The following is a 12431-nucleotide window of genomic DNA, read 5'->3' as shown; positions in this document are numbered from 1 at the left end:
ACCAATGCAGATAGAATTGTTTTCATGCAACCACAAGTATTTTAATCTGCATGTTATTATAGAAAATGTGTAATTTATTATATTATGCATATTATATATATATATATATATATATATATATATATATATATATATATATATATATATATATATATATATTCTTTTGCTTACATTTTCACACCTAAAGAAACAACACACACACAAATAATAATTATTGAACGTCCATAATTAGATGTAAGTACAGTTTCTGTTTATTTCGTTGAATTACTGGAAAAGATGGCAGTGAGAAAGGTTTTAATATATATATATATATATATATTAGAAGATATAAAGTGTGTCATGTAATTTTGGTTGTTTCTTTCCCTGTATAATTGTGATTCCAATAAGAGTGCTTATCCAGAATACCCCCCCCCCCCAACCCCCCTACACAATATATCCACAACCCATACTTATTCAAATGTGTGCCTCTGTATCACTCTGATGTAGAAATGATGTAAAGTCTGCTGGGTTTCATGTCTGCATTTGCTGTTCAGGGGGCATGGTTTGGATGAAGTGTTCACTTCAACAAAGGTTCGATTTGTTAACATTAGTTATTGCATTTGGCATCATACTGGACTATTATCATAATAGATATGATAGCATTTCTTAATTTTTTACATATACTATATGTTAGTGTTGATATATAAATATTCAACATTTTATAATAAAACTATTACTTTGTTATATTTTATATTTTCTGTATACAGAAAATATATATGGGGTCAGTAGGATTTCATACTTAAGAGAAATTTAATTTTTTGAGCAACAACAAATTGAATTGATCAAAAGTGAAAGTAAAGTTTCACATTGTAACAAAAAAATACTTTTCTTTTGAACTTTAAATTGATCATAGATACTTTATAAATATCTATCTATGTATATTTTCCTAAAACATTCAGCAGCACAACTGTTTAATATGTAAATAAATAAGCTAATATGATTTCTGAAGGCTCAAGGCTGCTGAAAAAAAAAAAACAGCTTTTCCATCACAGGAATAAATTATATTTGAACTATATTTTGAAATAGAAAACAGTTGTTTTAAGTTGTAATAATATTTCACACTATTAGTCTTTACTATATTTTGATCAAATAAAATCAACCTTGGTGCACATTAACTTTTTTTAAATTCCTGTTAAGAATGTAATATATTACATTATATATTCTGTATATTTCTTAACAGGAATGTTTAAAATATATATTATAATAGAGGTCTGATCTAGAAATGAACATTAACCCAAAACCAAAATTATTTCATGATTCCTAATGCATTAACTAATGTTAATGCAGAAACTTCTTGTTAAGGTATACAATAGTTGCCCTAGTATTTATCACATTTAAATACTTGAATTAATCTGCTTAACCTAGGACAAGCATACTGAGCCTTCTTCCTGATTTAGGTGTCCTCATCCACATTCTTTCCCCTGGAACACTAACATCTTAATACAGCCTGCTGTTCCTCCTTCCTGTCATTGCCCTCGCCTCTTACTCTTCCTCACTCTTGTAACTGGAAGTTGCCATTCCACAGCATCACTCTGCATCTGAAGATCTCCTGTCCACCATCCCCGGCGATGCCAATGGCCAGAGGGATGTCCTGCCCCATGCCCCAGGTGAAGATTGAGATGGAATCGGACTATGACGACACAGATATTAACCCTAGAAGCAGACACCAAGATCACAGGGACATGAGCAGCGAAACAACGCTATAATGTCGGATCTGCAGTTGTGCAGTGTGGAACATTGCACACTCCGTCTCAGCATGTCTGAAGATCCTGTGTCGCTAACACACACTTTCATGTTCACTTATGATATACAGAATGGATCAGACAACATTTTATGAATAGACATAATGGTTACGTGGCATAAAGTTGAGTTATTTTGAAGAGCAAACATTGAGCCGAAATGTATGAGATATGCTATGAATACATTAAACACCATATTACTGTTTCTTATTTTAAAAACCAAAACAGCTGCAAGTACAGTACATTTTATTAATTGGAGTCAATTTAAAACCATATATAATGTGAAAGCAGAAATATTATTTTCTTACTATAAATGAGAATATATTTTAGACAAAATCTATATATATATATATATATATATATATATATATATATATATGCAGTCAAAACCTTTTGTATTTTCATTTTAGAAAACCAGGTCAACTTTATGTTCAAGATTCAAGTTCCCTCGATATGAAGTCTCTGAACACTCATGCTTTTCCTTCCTTTCCCTATCTTTTCCTGCTTATAACACTCAGAAATTAAAGTTAAAGGGGGAAAGAAACAACCAAAAAACAAGCTCTGAAACAGCAAACAAAACAGATTTTTGTCTTTAATTTTATTTACTTGAAGGTTTCAGAATATTTATGTGACTTGTGGTCAGTGTGCATTGGATGTTTTTTTCTGTATATGAATACGTGTAAATGGAAAGGTTGCAAATGATGGATATTGGCCAACATGAATTTAACCTCTGTAGGAAAAAAAAAACTTTTTAAAATAATAATTCTGTTAGTATTGCTATAAGCAACAATTTTTTTTTTTGCTACTTGAATTTTGGTAAAGCAAATGAGGTGGCAGATTAAAAATATTTACTGAAATGTTTTTTTTTTTTTTTTTTTACATATAAACCATACACCAATTATTATTCTTTTTGTTTGTTTGTCTATTTATTTTATTGTACATCTCAAATTCCTTGTATATATTAACAGTTCATCCTAAGATAAGAAATTGACGGACATCAATAGCAGGTTTAAAACCACTACATTTACAATCATCAGGTCATTTACAGTCAAAATTACCCATAAACAAAAACCCTTATACCCCTTTAGTACTGATTTTGAAGAAGGCACCAAAATCATTTTACCCTGATTGCTGTACAATAAATTTGATGGAAATCTTTAGAACAGCACCCATATGCATTGAACAACATCATGTTAAAGAACATGAGAATGTACTACTAGTGTCGTCAGGGTCCATGGTGAAGCCATCACTGAATCCGCCACTCTCCACTAGTGTGGGTCTCTTACCACACATAGGGCAGAGTTTGTTCCTCTCACGTGAAGCTCGCATCCATATGATCAGGTTCCAGCGTGTGCCTGAGGAGATGGGTAGAGCTCCGTGCATGTGCTGGCCTCTGTGAAGCAGACCTTCAGTAACGTGATGCTCCACCTCCACACACTCCGTCTCACTCAGAGGCACCTAAAACAAACATACATGATCAGGACATTGTAAATACACCTTTAACATGTATAACTAGGCTGCATGCTTGTAAAGTGAACTAAAGTGTTGTATAATTATGAAATAAAATCTCTTCTTGAAGAAAGTGTTCACTTGTGCTTTTAGGGGGGTTAAATGGTGAATGTGATAATATTTAATCTTATTTTATTTGTACTGTACGCATTAAGGAGAAGATTATACATTAAATCGGTTTTTCCCAAACTTCTTGATGCAAAGGCCCTTTAGTAAGGACTCCCCCTTTTTAAAATAATATTATCTACACTGAAGAAATGTATAAAAATGCAACACTTTTGTTTTTGCCCCCATTTTTCATGAGCTGAACTCAAAGATCTAAGACTTTTTCTATCTACACAAAAGGCCTATTTCTCTCAAATATGGTTCACAAATCTGTCTAAATCTGTGTTAGTGAGCACTTCTCCTTTGCCGAGATAATCCATCCACCTCACAGGTGTGGCATATTAAGATGCTGATTAGACAGCATGATTATTGCACATGTGTGTCTTAGGGTGGCCACAATAAAAGGCCACTCTATTATATTATTATTTTATAGCTTTATTATAAACTATAAATCACTCCATACCTGTCTCATGTCTCCAAAGAACAGGTTTCCTTCTGTGAAATCTTTCCCCAATGACACATTGAGCGTGACTTCAGCGTTGTCATAATGATAGCTAAGGTCCAAGTCTTCACGCATAGCATACTTGACGACGAAAGCCTTGTGACTGTCCAGACAGCTTCCTCCATAGTCACTGTAGAGCAGAGCCGTGAGTGGATGCAGATAGACCTCCCTCAGTGGGGTGATGAAAGTCTCATCAAAGCCCAGTTCATTGAGGAGAATCTGTATTCATTGAGAGAGATTTCAAATTATTATTAAACAAAGAACAATTTTAGTAAGCCTTTTGAATGCAATATCAATCACACAATCTGGATTAAGTGTGTATGATAAAAATGTGTACTCCATAATTGTTCATGGTGTTCGGTCGGCCCTTTGGTGCGTCCGACTGTTCAAAATGCTCCAGCTCTTCTATAAAGTCCTTGCAGAATTCCTTTCGAAACACCGGGAATCGGAAGACCCTTGGTGCTTCAAAATAAACAGTTTGTTGGCATAATTTATCTTCCAGAATAATTTCCATAATTTGGAAACTGTGGAAAGAAGCAGCTCACCTGCCTCTGTCTGGATGAGATTCATCAGTCCTTCCATGGTTGCATCAGTAGAAGTACAGTATTTTACCAACTGTAAAAACTCTGGGGCCAGGAATGACTCCTTGCATGGGATAGATGATATTATATTATATCAGTGAACGATCCTGAATCATAGACTACCTGCACTGCCGAATATAATTACCTGCAAATAATAAACATGTTGATGTAGAGGTGTATAAATCTCCTTGATGGTAGCTGCTCTCTCTGCCGATTTCAATATATAATGCTGGCGTCTCTCGATTTCTGCATGAATCTATAAATAAACGACTGAGTAAATAACCACTCTCTTACAGACCTGATGTCCATCGTTCCCACAAGAATGATTTCTGCTCTCTCACCTTTCCAAGCACGTCTCTGAACTGAGATTCAGACACACAACCCAGGGATCTGAGGATCTTAAGCAAATGTCACTGGTGTTCAGACACAAATGGCTAAGTATTTTACGTAAAGCCATTAGACATTGTTGTTGTAGATCACTTACATTTTGATAGTCCTTCCTGAACTGGTTCTCAGAGACGAAACGCACATGAAGCTTGTATTCTTCAAGAAAAATATTATCACTGAAAAAACAACTGCACGTGTAAAATCTCTCCATAGTTTTTTTCTGATTTGACTAATACAGATTTAGTATTTCTAACTACATACTGATATATATTTATACAGGTCCAACCGCTATTTATAAAACTCTCGTAGATCAAAACTGTCAATCTCTCCAGAACTCCGCCCACTCAGTGAATGTTTTGGAACAACCAGAAATATGTCCGTAAAGAAACAAACTGCGTCGCTAAAATAAATACATAATTAAAATAATCAGATTTATGCTATGCTATGCTAATTTTTTCTGTGTATATGAGTAAAAATATTCAAGACACTTCTTGCACTAGTGCCTATCTAAAAATAGCAATAAATACCGACTGATAAAGGTAACGTTTACATCCTGGTACGTCTCTTAATTCCTTCCGTCCGACTGTTATTGTGTGTGAGCGTGCAAGTTCAAGGCAAAACTCGAGTTGTTCAGAAACACGTTTTACTTCCCCCTAAATCGGTGTGCTTGTAGTTTTCAATTTAAAATCGGATGGTTATTTAGCGGTGTCATCTGTTATGTATTTAAAGCCTGGGAGCTTATATTGGCAGCAGAATGCTGAGTGTGGACTCGTTGCCAGTCGCGGAGGAGGAGGTGGTGGAGTCAGGCTCGAACAGACTCGGGGATATCTACACGTTTGTTGCCGAAGGCTGTTATCCTCAAACCATGAATCCTATTCGCAAGAAAAACCTTAAAAGATATGCTCAGAAATTTATGATTGAGGGTAAGAGCTCATCTCAAAATCGTTATAATGTCAGTAATCTCTCTTGTATTTCCTGAAAACATTGTTTAAAGACATAAAGCTTTTTATTTTCATTTCTCATGTTACTATGTTAACTTTGACAGGCCGAACAATAAAACTGTTATTGTGTATATGTAGGTTTGAACATTACAAATGAACAATAACTTAGATTTGTTTATTTAATTATCTGTTTCTTTATTTATTATTGCTTTATTTTATTATCTCTTACCTTTCTCTATGATAAATACTATAGATGGCCGGTTGTATTATGTGGGCCCGAAGAAAGAAGAAAAGCGAGAGGTAGTGATTGAGGCAGAGCGGAAGAGACGGATTTTCCTGGAGTGTCACCTCAATGACATCGGGCATCACCTGGGACAGAAGAAGACCGTCCACAGGATTCAGAGTAAATACTACTGGCTTGGCATTGTCAAGGATGTTGTGGATTGGGTATGCAGTGGATGTCATCAATCTGACACTTTTAGGAATAGAGGGGTTTGGTATCGTCATGTAAGTCATCTACAAGTCACTGTATCATCTGTTTCAGATTAAAGTGTGCGAAACGTGTCAACACGCAGAGCAGAATAAAAACCAGGCTAGAACGGTACGACCCATCAAAGTGGACGGTCCTTGGGACATTTTGGCGGTTGAAATAATTGGTAAAATTTCGTATGGGACTTTTTAAGCAGCCTAATCTGTAACACATTTCTAAGGAGTAACCAAATCTTGTCTTCACAAACAGGTCCATTCCCAGGCACTGTACATGGAGGGAACACACACATTGTTATTATTACAGATTACTACACTAAATGGGTAGAGACCTTTCCTGTACAAAAGAAAGATGGTCTCTGTGTTGCACGGTGCATTTCATCATCTGTTTGCAGGTGAGATAATATTGCACCATTAATAAAGAATAAATATGCTGATTATTGCTAAAATGCTTTTTTTTTTCAGATTTGGCCCTGCAAAGACCATATTTTGCTCTCAAAGTGCTGACTTCTGTGAGGAGGTAAAATGTTTTCGTCAAAATACCAACCTTTCATGCAAACGCTATTGATTGTATTATTATTAATGCATTATTATTGATTGTTATAGGTTACAAAGCACCTGTGTGACCGGTGGAACATAGTGCATAGAGTGTTGTCCGTAGACCAGCCGCAGCGGAACGCACTGTATGATCGCAGCAGTAATCTGCTCAGAGAAGCCATAAAACAGATGGTGGTGGAGAAACAGGTGGAATGGGATGATTTTCTCGATTCAGTTTTGGCCACCTTCAGGACATCAGTCAACCCTACAACAAAATTTACACCACACTTTTTAATGTTTAACCGAAAAGCCTGCATATCTAGTGAGGTAAGACGATGAACTTTTAAAATATGATCATTTTGTTATATGAATTAATGTTTTTAACTGTAAACATTAGAATTTAATCATAAATATATTTATGATTAAACAGTATATTTTAAATTTGTTTATTGGCATCTTGGCATATACTCTCCTGTAAACACTATGAATGAAGGCAAGTATCAATGATTCCAAAACTGGTACTGATATCTCTGTTAGATGGATACATTTTCTAATTGTGTAAATACAGCCATTCAGCATTACAGTAAAATATGTGCCATTATTTTAACATGCAATAAGCTTAAACCGTTACAGAACATTACAAAAAAATATACCTTTTAATTAAAGTCAACTTAAAACAGTCTTCACATAAACCTATTATAGTAAATGCCACATTTAGCTGTGCCTTTAATTTAGTGTGTTGTATATAGGGACTGTCAGTGCTAGCTCCCTTTGTTTTAATAAGAGCTGTCAATTTCATTTTACCCCCACTAAGTTTATTATGCGCATTCATTTTTACAGTAAATAAGAAAATCTGTAGTCACAAATTTGGTATCAATATTTTTATGTGAGAATTATCATTGAGACAAGCACGTTGCTGACCGGATGAAAAACAGGTAGCCAGACAAAGCTTGAAACACACAAGTGTTCTGTGGGTTCTATGTGTCCTCACAAAAATGAGTGAGGGGAGGTGATCATAAGATAGTTCTATATGCAGACTATCCTTGATTGAATGCACTCTCTCTCTCTGTTCAGAGCTGATGCATGTCACACAGAAGATAATAAGCAAGAAGTTACACTGACTGAATTGCTATTAATAATCAATTTCTTGTTGTTGTTTTTTAAACACAGTTTGATCCTCTTAGTTGCTATCAAGACCAGGAGGATGAGACCGTTAATGAAGAAGACACAAACGCTTTTCTTTGCTCCATGCACGAGCAACAGAATAACATCAGACAGATGGTAAAGTCTGCGCATTTGTTTTAGTTACATTTTTCTTAGTCCTGTTATTTACTTATACATTCATTCTCAATACTCTGCTCTTTTTGTATGTATAAGAGATACAACAGAACAACTGTACTAATAGATCAGTTAATCAGATTAGCGATCCATTGTGCATGTTTAACAACAATCATATATTCAAAATGCATGTCTAAAAAAAACACTGATTTTAGTGCAAACAAGCTTAGAAACACTGATTTTAGTGCTTTGAAATTGTTATTCCCTACCATTCTCCTGATAGTGTTCTTTTTTCTATAACAGGTTGTTACAAATATGAATGTCGCATACAGACAAGAAAAGAAAAATGCTAAACGCAAGGCTAGAAATATGCCTTCCATCACTCTCAATGTGACAGACCCATTGTTCACAGTGGAAACACCCACAGCAAAAAAGCTTAAGGAAAGCCTCTACCTGTCTTACCCAGTGGAGACAGTCTTAACCACAGTCCAGAATGTACCTGAAGCCAAGAAGAACGGCCTAGAATATCCTCTAACAGACTCTGATGTGCACTGAAAATCTTTTTTTGATTTGACTAATCATAAAGCACTATCCTCAAAGTGTATTAGCATAGACTACAGCTTGAAGACTTGATATCTGCAGTAAGTGGTCCACAGAGAGCAGGTCAAGCAGATGAACTCATGTTCACTTTCTGTTTCAGCATGCAATGTAGCAAGATTAAAAGATTGTATTTTACCTCAAGGCGTTCACAGACACTGATTTTTTTTATTTAGTGACTGAACTACATCTACTAAAGATGTAGACGTCTGCTTTGCTTGGTTGAATAATGTCCCAAAAGACATTTTTTATCTGGATTTGTTTGAGATTAGTCATCTGACGACCACAGATTCAATATTATCTGAAAGAATGTTGTGTAAACATTAATTATGAAGATTGTAATATTCAGTGTTCATTATCACAGAAAATAGATGTATATAGATAGATTACTGAGTTTTTTCCAACAACAATTTCCAAACGACATTAAAAGTGCTTCGTTGTTTACTTATAGTTATAAAGTTTCAGACTTTATGTCGTAAATACTTTTTGCTCCATTAGGTTTCAAATTATGATAAATGCTATCCAACAATTTACACTTTTCATTTGTAATAAATGGATCTGTTGATCAGTTTAAATCAGTTACTCTGTGGCCAATGTGACGCATCCAGTATCTTCCTGTTTGCCTTTGAAATAACTAGTTAAAAAAAAAAAAGGTGCAAGAATGTGACCACAGATAGCAACAATAAGATTGACGTCACCTTGTTACTTGTGTCATCATTTGGACAGCCTACCATGTGGCAACATGCCTGAAATAAACCGTCTAGTGTTGAAATGTCATGTTAAATTCATTTTTTATAATTCCTATAACTTTTGTTTGTTTATATATATATATATATATATATATATATATATATATATATATAACACCAACCTATTAGCTGCCAACGCCTATTTTAAACTTTAGACCGCACTGATAACAACACCACAATAGAAATCCATTTGTTCATTAAAAGTTCTTCAAAGCCTCAAGTGTGGTTATTAATAAAATAAGAACAACATAGTGTTACTATGTTACATGCCCATTCAGGGGCCACTATTGGCTGTCTCTTTTTGTACTGTACGAAGGACTCTGGTTTGCTGGCCATTGCTTTCTCCTCCTCTCTGCCGTGTCTAAGTTCACTCTCATAGTTATGGCTTAAATATTCTAAGAGTAAACATCTTAAGTGGAATTTCATGAGTTAATCTTTTATTTATCTATCATTTGTGACAGTAAGTAATGCTAATGTTGGCCCATTAGTCATTCTTAATAAACAATCTCATGGAATGTATTGTAAATGTACATTATGATTTTATACATTAGCATCAATAAATAATATACAATAATCAACATAAACCAACAATGCTTTTAATGGACTAACAATTAACACTTACATGTACTTACAGCTAACTGAAGCATGATACATGATGCATTAAATATTGTTACTGCATAAGTGCTATGAAATGTATTTAACATTTAATGTCAATAGATTTTGAGAGTTTGGACTGGACTTTTTTTCTTTTTTTTTTTTTTCTTTTTTCTTTTTTAAACATAGTTATCCAAACACAATCTCTCACTCTGTTTTGTTACATAAAGTATCTTATGCCCATCAAGGCATTAATTCGATTTTTTTTAAATGAAGGAAAACAATAATATTGTTATGTATTATTACAACTTAAAAATAATGGTTTCTATTTTAAAATTATTTAAAAAATATTTTTTTGCTGTGATGGCAAAGCTGATTTGTTTGCATAATTTCTCCAGTCTTCAGTGTCATATGATCCTTCAGAAATCGTTCTAATATGCTGATTTGATGAAAGCCATTTTTTATTATTATATGAATGATGAAAACATTGCTTAATATTTTTGTGGAAACCGTGCTACATCTTTTCAAGATTCTTTGAATATAATGCAAAAGAAAAGCATTTTTTTCCTTCAAACTTTTGAACAGTAGTGTGAATAAAAGTTACATGTTAATCATATTCACAACAGTTGTGTATTTCCAAACCTAACGGTCTAATTACAGATTGCAAATCGTTGCAGTGTTATGATTGAGCTAATCTTTACTCTAGGTATTACATATGTGAATGCTTTGATTTGTCATACTTGGATGGTAGTACATCTAGCGCATTATATTGTTTAACATATTGTTCTCATCTATAGCGTTTATCAGCTCATAGTGTTAATGTTTAATTTTCCTATAGGTGAAGCATTTATACCTTATTACACGGGCAAGCGATAGATGGCATCGTTATCCAGAAAAGCATGGATCATTTTGCCTAGCCAGTGATTAGTCTCACTGGTTTGGCTTTGGTTAGGTGAGCAGTTAAAATCATGTTTTTTATAGACCCTACATAGTGTTAATAATCATTTTTTTAGGGTTTTTTTTTTTTTTTTTTGGTAGTCCATAGCCACTGGATTTCGTGGAGGTGTCTTTTCTGTTACGTTTGCCAGGATGAACATTAGACTTCAAACTTTCTCTTCAGATCACTAATGCATCAGGAGATGGGGTTCTTTTATGCCAACTATACAGGTAAAGTTATGGCTCCAATTAAAACCTAATACTTTAATACTATTATTTTCTGCCTTCAGGAAATTCAAATCAAGTGGTATTTTAACAATACTGTTTCAAAGACTTCTCTGGACCGGCGGAGGTACAGAAGACATTAATGATTCAGCTCTTAATGGTTTGCATTACAGGTGACATCACCTCTAGACTTACCTCAGACACTAGTCAGGTGAGAGACCTCATCTCACAGAATGTCAACCTGTTCCTGCGCAGCTTTGTGAAAGCTGTGGGCATCTTGATATTCATGTTTGGGATGTCATGGAAGCTGTCTGTAGTCACCATTACGGGTTTCCCATATATAGCTGTGGTCTCCAAGCTGTATGGAGAGTATTACAAGGCAAGTTATGCATATACAAATACTTATGCAAATGCATTGCATAAAAAACATTGGCGAGTGGTGTATTATAGTTCATAGCAGCACATATTGTTTTATATTTCACATTATAATAGCATTTTAATGCATTGATACAAAAGATACAACACATTTTTGATGTTTAAAACATCTTATAGATCAAAAAATAAATAAATAAAATAAATCAGCAGTGTCAGTCTGAACATTTATACTATTTTGGGGAGGTAACATTTTTATCTTTAGGTCTCTGAGTTGGCCTTGCAAGTAGCAATCCTATTTTATTGAGGCCACCTAGTGGTGACAAATCAGATGAGCGAAGGGACCCTTATTTCCTTTATCATCTATGAGCTGGAGCTCAGAGAGGCCCTGGAAGTATGGTGTTTTTCCTCTAATATGCGTGTGCGTGATACTCATGATGAATCTGACATACAAAGTCTTACTCTCTGTTCTTTTTACAGAGTATATCGTCTGTTCCAAGGCTTTGGCACTGCAGAGAAAGTGTTTGAATATATTGACAGGAAACCTAAACATACCCTTGATGGTCAAGAAACTCCAGAGACATTTGAAGGGCAGGTGGCATTAAAAAATGCATATATTAAATGTATTCTTTACTGAAGGTAGACTTTAGATAGAAGGTTACTGACTAATAGCAAATGCATAATGCACATTTTTGTTAGTGTCTGAGCATATAAGATATGTTCTGATTCACTGGCTGTGATGTCACATTCCGCCACACTTTCACACTCAGCTTGGACAGATAAATAGCTTGTTGCTGAAATCCTATTGCATTGCACCTATGTGTAAGGGCTGAATAATGTTAATGATTTGGGCT

General features: G+C 34.6%; 2 protein-coding genes and 1 pseudogene across 3 annotated transcripts in view; 2 read left to right on the top strand and 1 right to left on the bottom strand.

The window, feature by feature from the left end:
• slc4a5a (solute carrier family 4 member 5a) overlaps nucleotides 1-2088 on the top strand; it is a 29239-nt gene extending 27151 nt beyond the window's left edge. Inside the window, exon 26 of the mRNA XM_026243119.1 lies at nucleotides 1565-2088. Coding sequence (XP_026098904.1) covers nucleotides 1565-1745 — 181 coding nt within the window. The 3' untranslated portion in view covers nucleotides 1746-2088. The remainder of the gene's footprint in view (nucleotides 1-1564) is intronic.
• Nucleotides 2089-2690: 602 nt separating this feature from the next.
• On the bottom strand, nucleotides 2691-5226 carry ogfod2 (2-oxoglutarate and iron-dependent oxygenase domain containing 2). 2 transcript variants are annotated; one of them, XM_026243122.1, is made up of 7 exons: nucleotides 4960-5226; nucleotides 4817-4873; nucleotides 4621-4731; nucleotides 4440-4539; nucleotides 4232-4356; nucleotides 3856-4113; nucleotides 2691-3236 (listed from the first exon to the last, which is right to left on the bottom strand). In XM_026243122.1, the coding sequence occupies exons 1-7, from the start codon at nucleotides 5071-5073 to the stop codon at nucleotides 2967-2969; spliced, it is 1035 nt and encodes a 344-aa protein (XP_026098907.1). In that variant the 5' UTR covers nucleotides 5074-5226; the 3' UTR covers nucleotides 2691-2966. The 2 variants fall into 2 exon arrangements, with proteins under 2 accessions (XP_026098907.1, XP_026098908.1); XM_026243123.1 differs by having other exon boundaries at nucleotides 4817-4865; nucleotides 4960-5161.
• A 4324-nt stretch (nucleotides 5227-9550) lies between these two features.
• Nucleotides 9551-12105, top strand: LOC113069969 (ATP-binding cassette sub-family B member 9-like; annotated as a pseudogene).
• The last annotated feature ends 326 nt before the right edge of the window (nucleotides 12106-12431 follow it).

Source organism: Carassius auratus, unplaced genomic scaffold (assembly GCF_003368295.1).
Source record: "Carassius auratus strain Wakin unplaced genomic scaffold, ASM336829v1 scaf_tig00002602, whole genome shotgun sequence".
Taxonomy (NCBI): Eukaryota; Metazoa; Chordata; class Actinopteri; order Cypriniformes; family Cyprinidae; genus Carassius; species Carassius auratus.
Note: the sequence above shows the minus strand (reverse complement) of the source record. Positions and strands in the feature narration are given on the sequence as shown.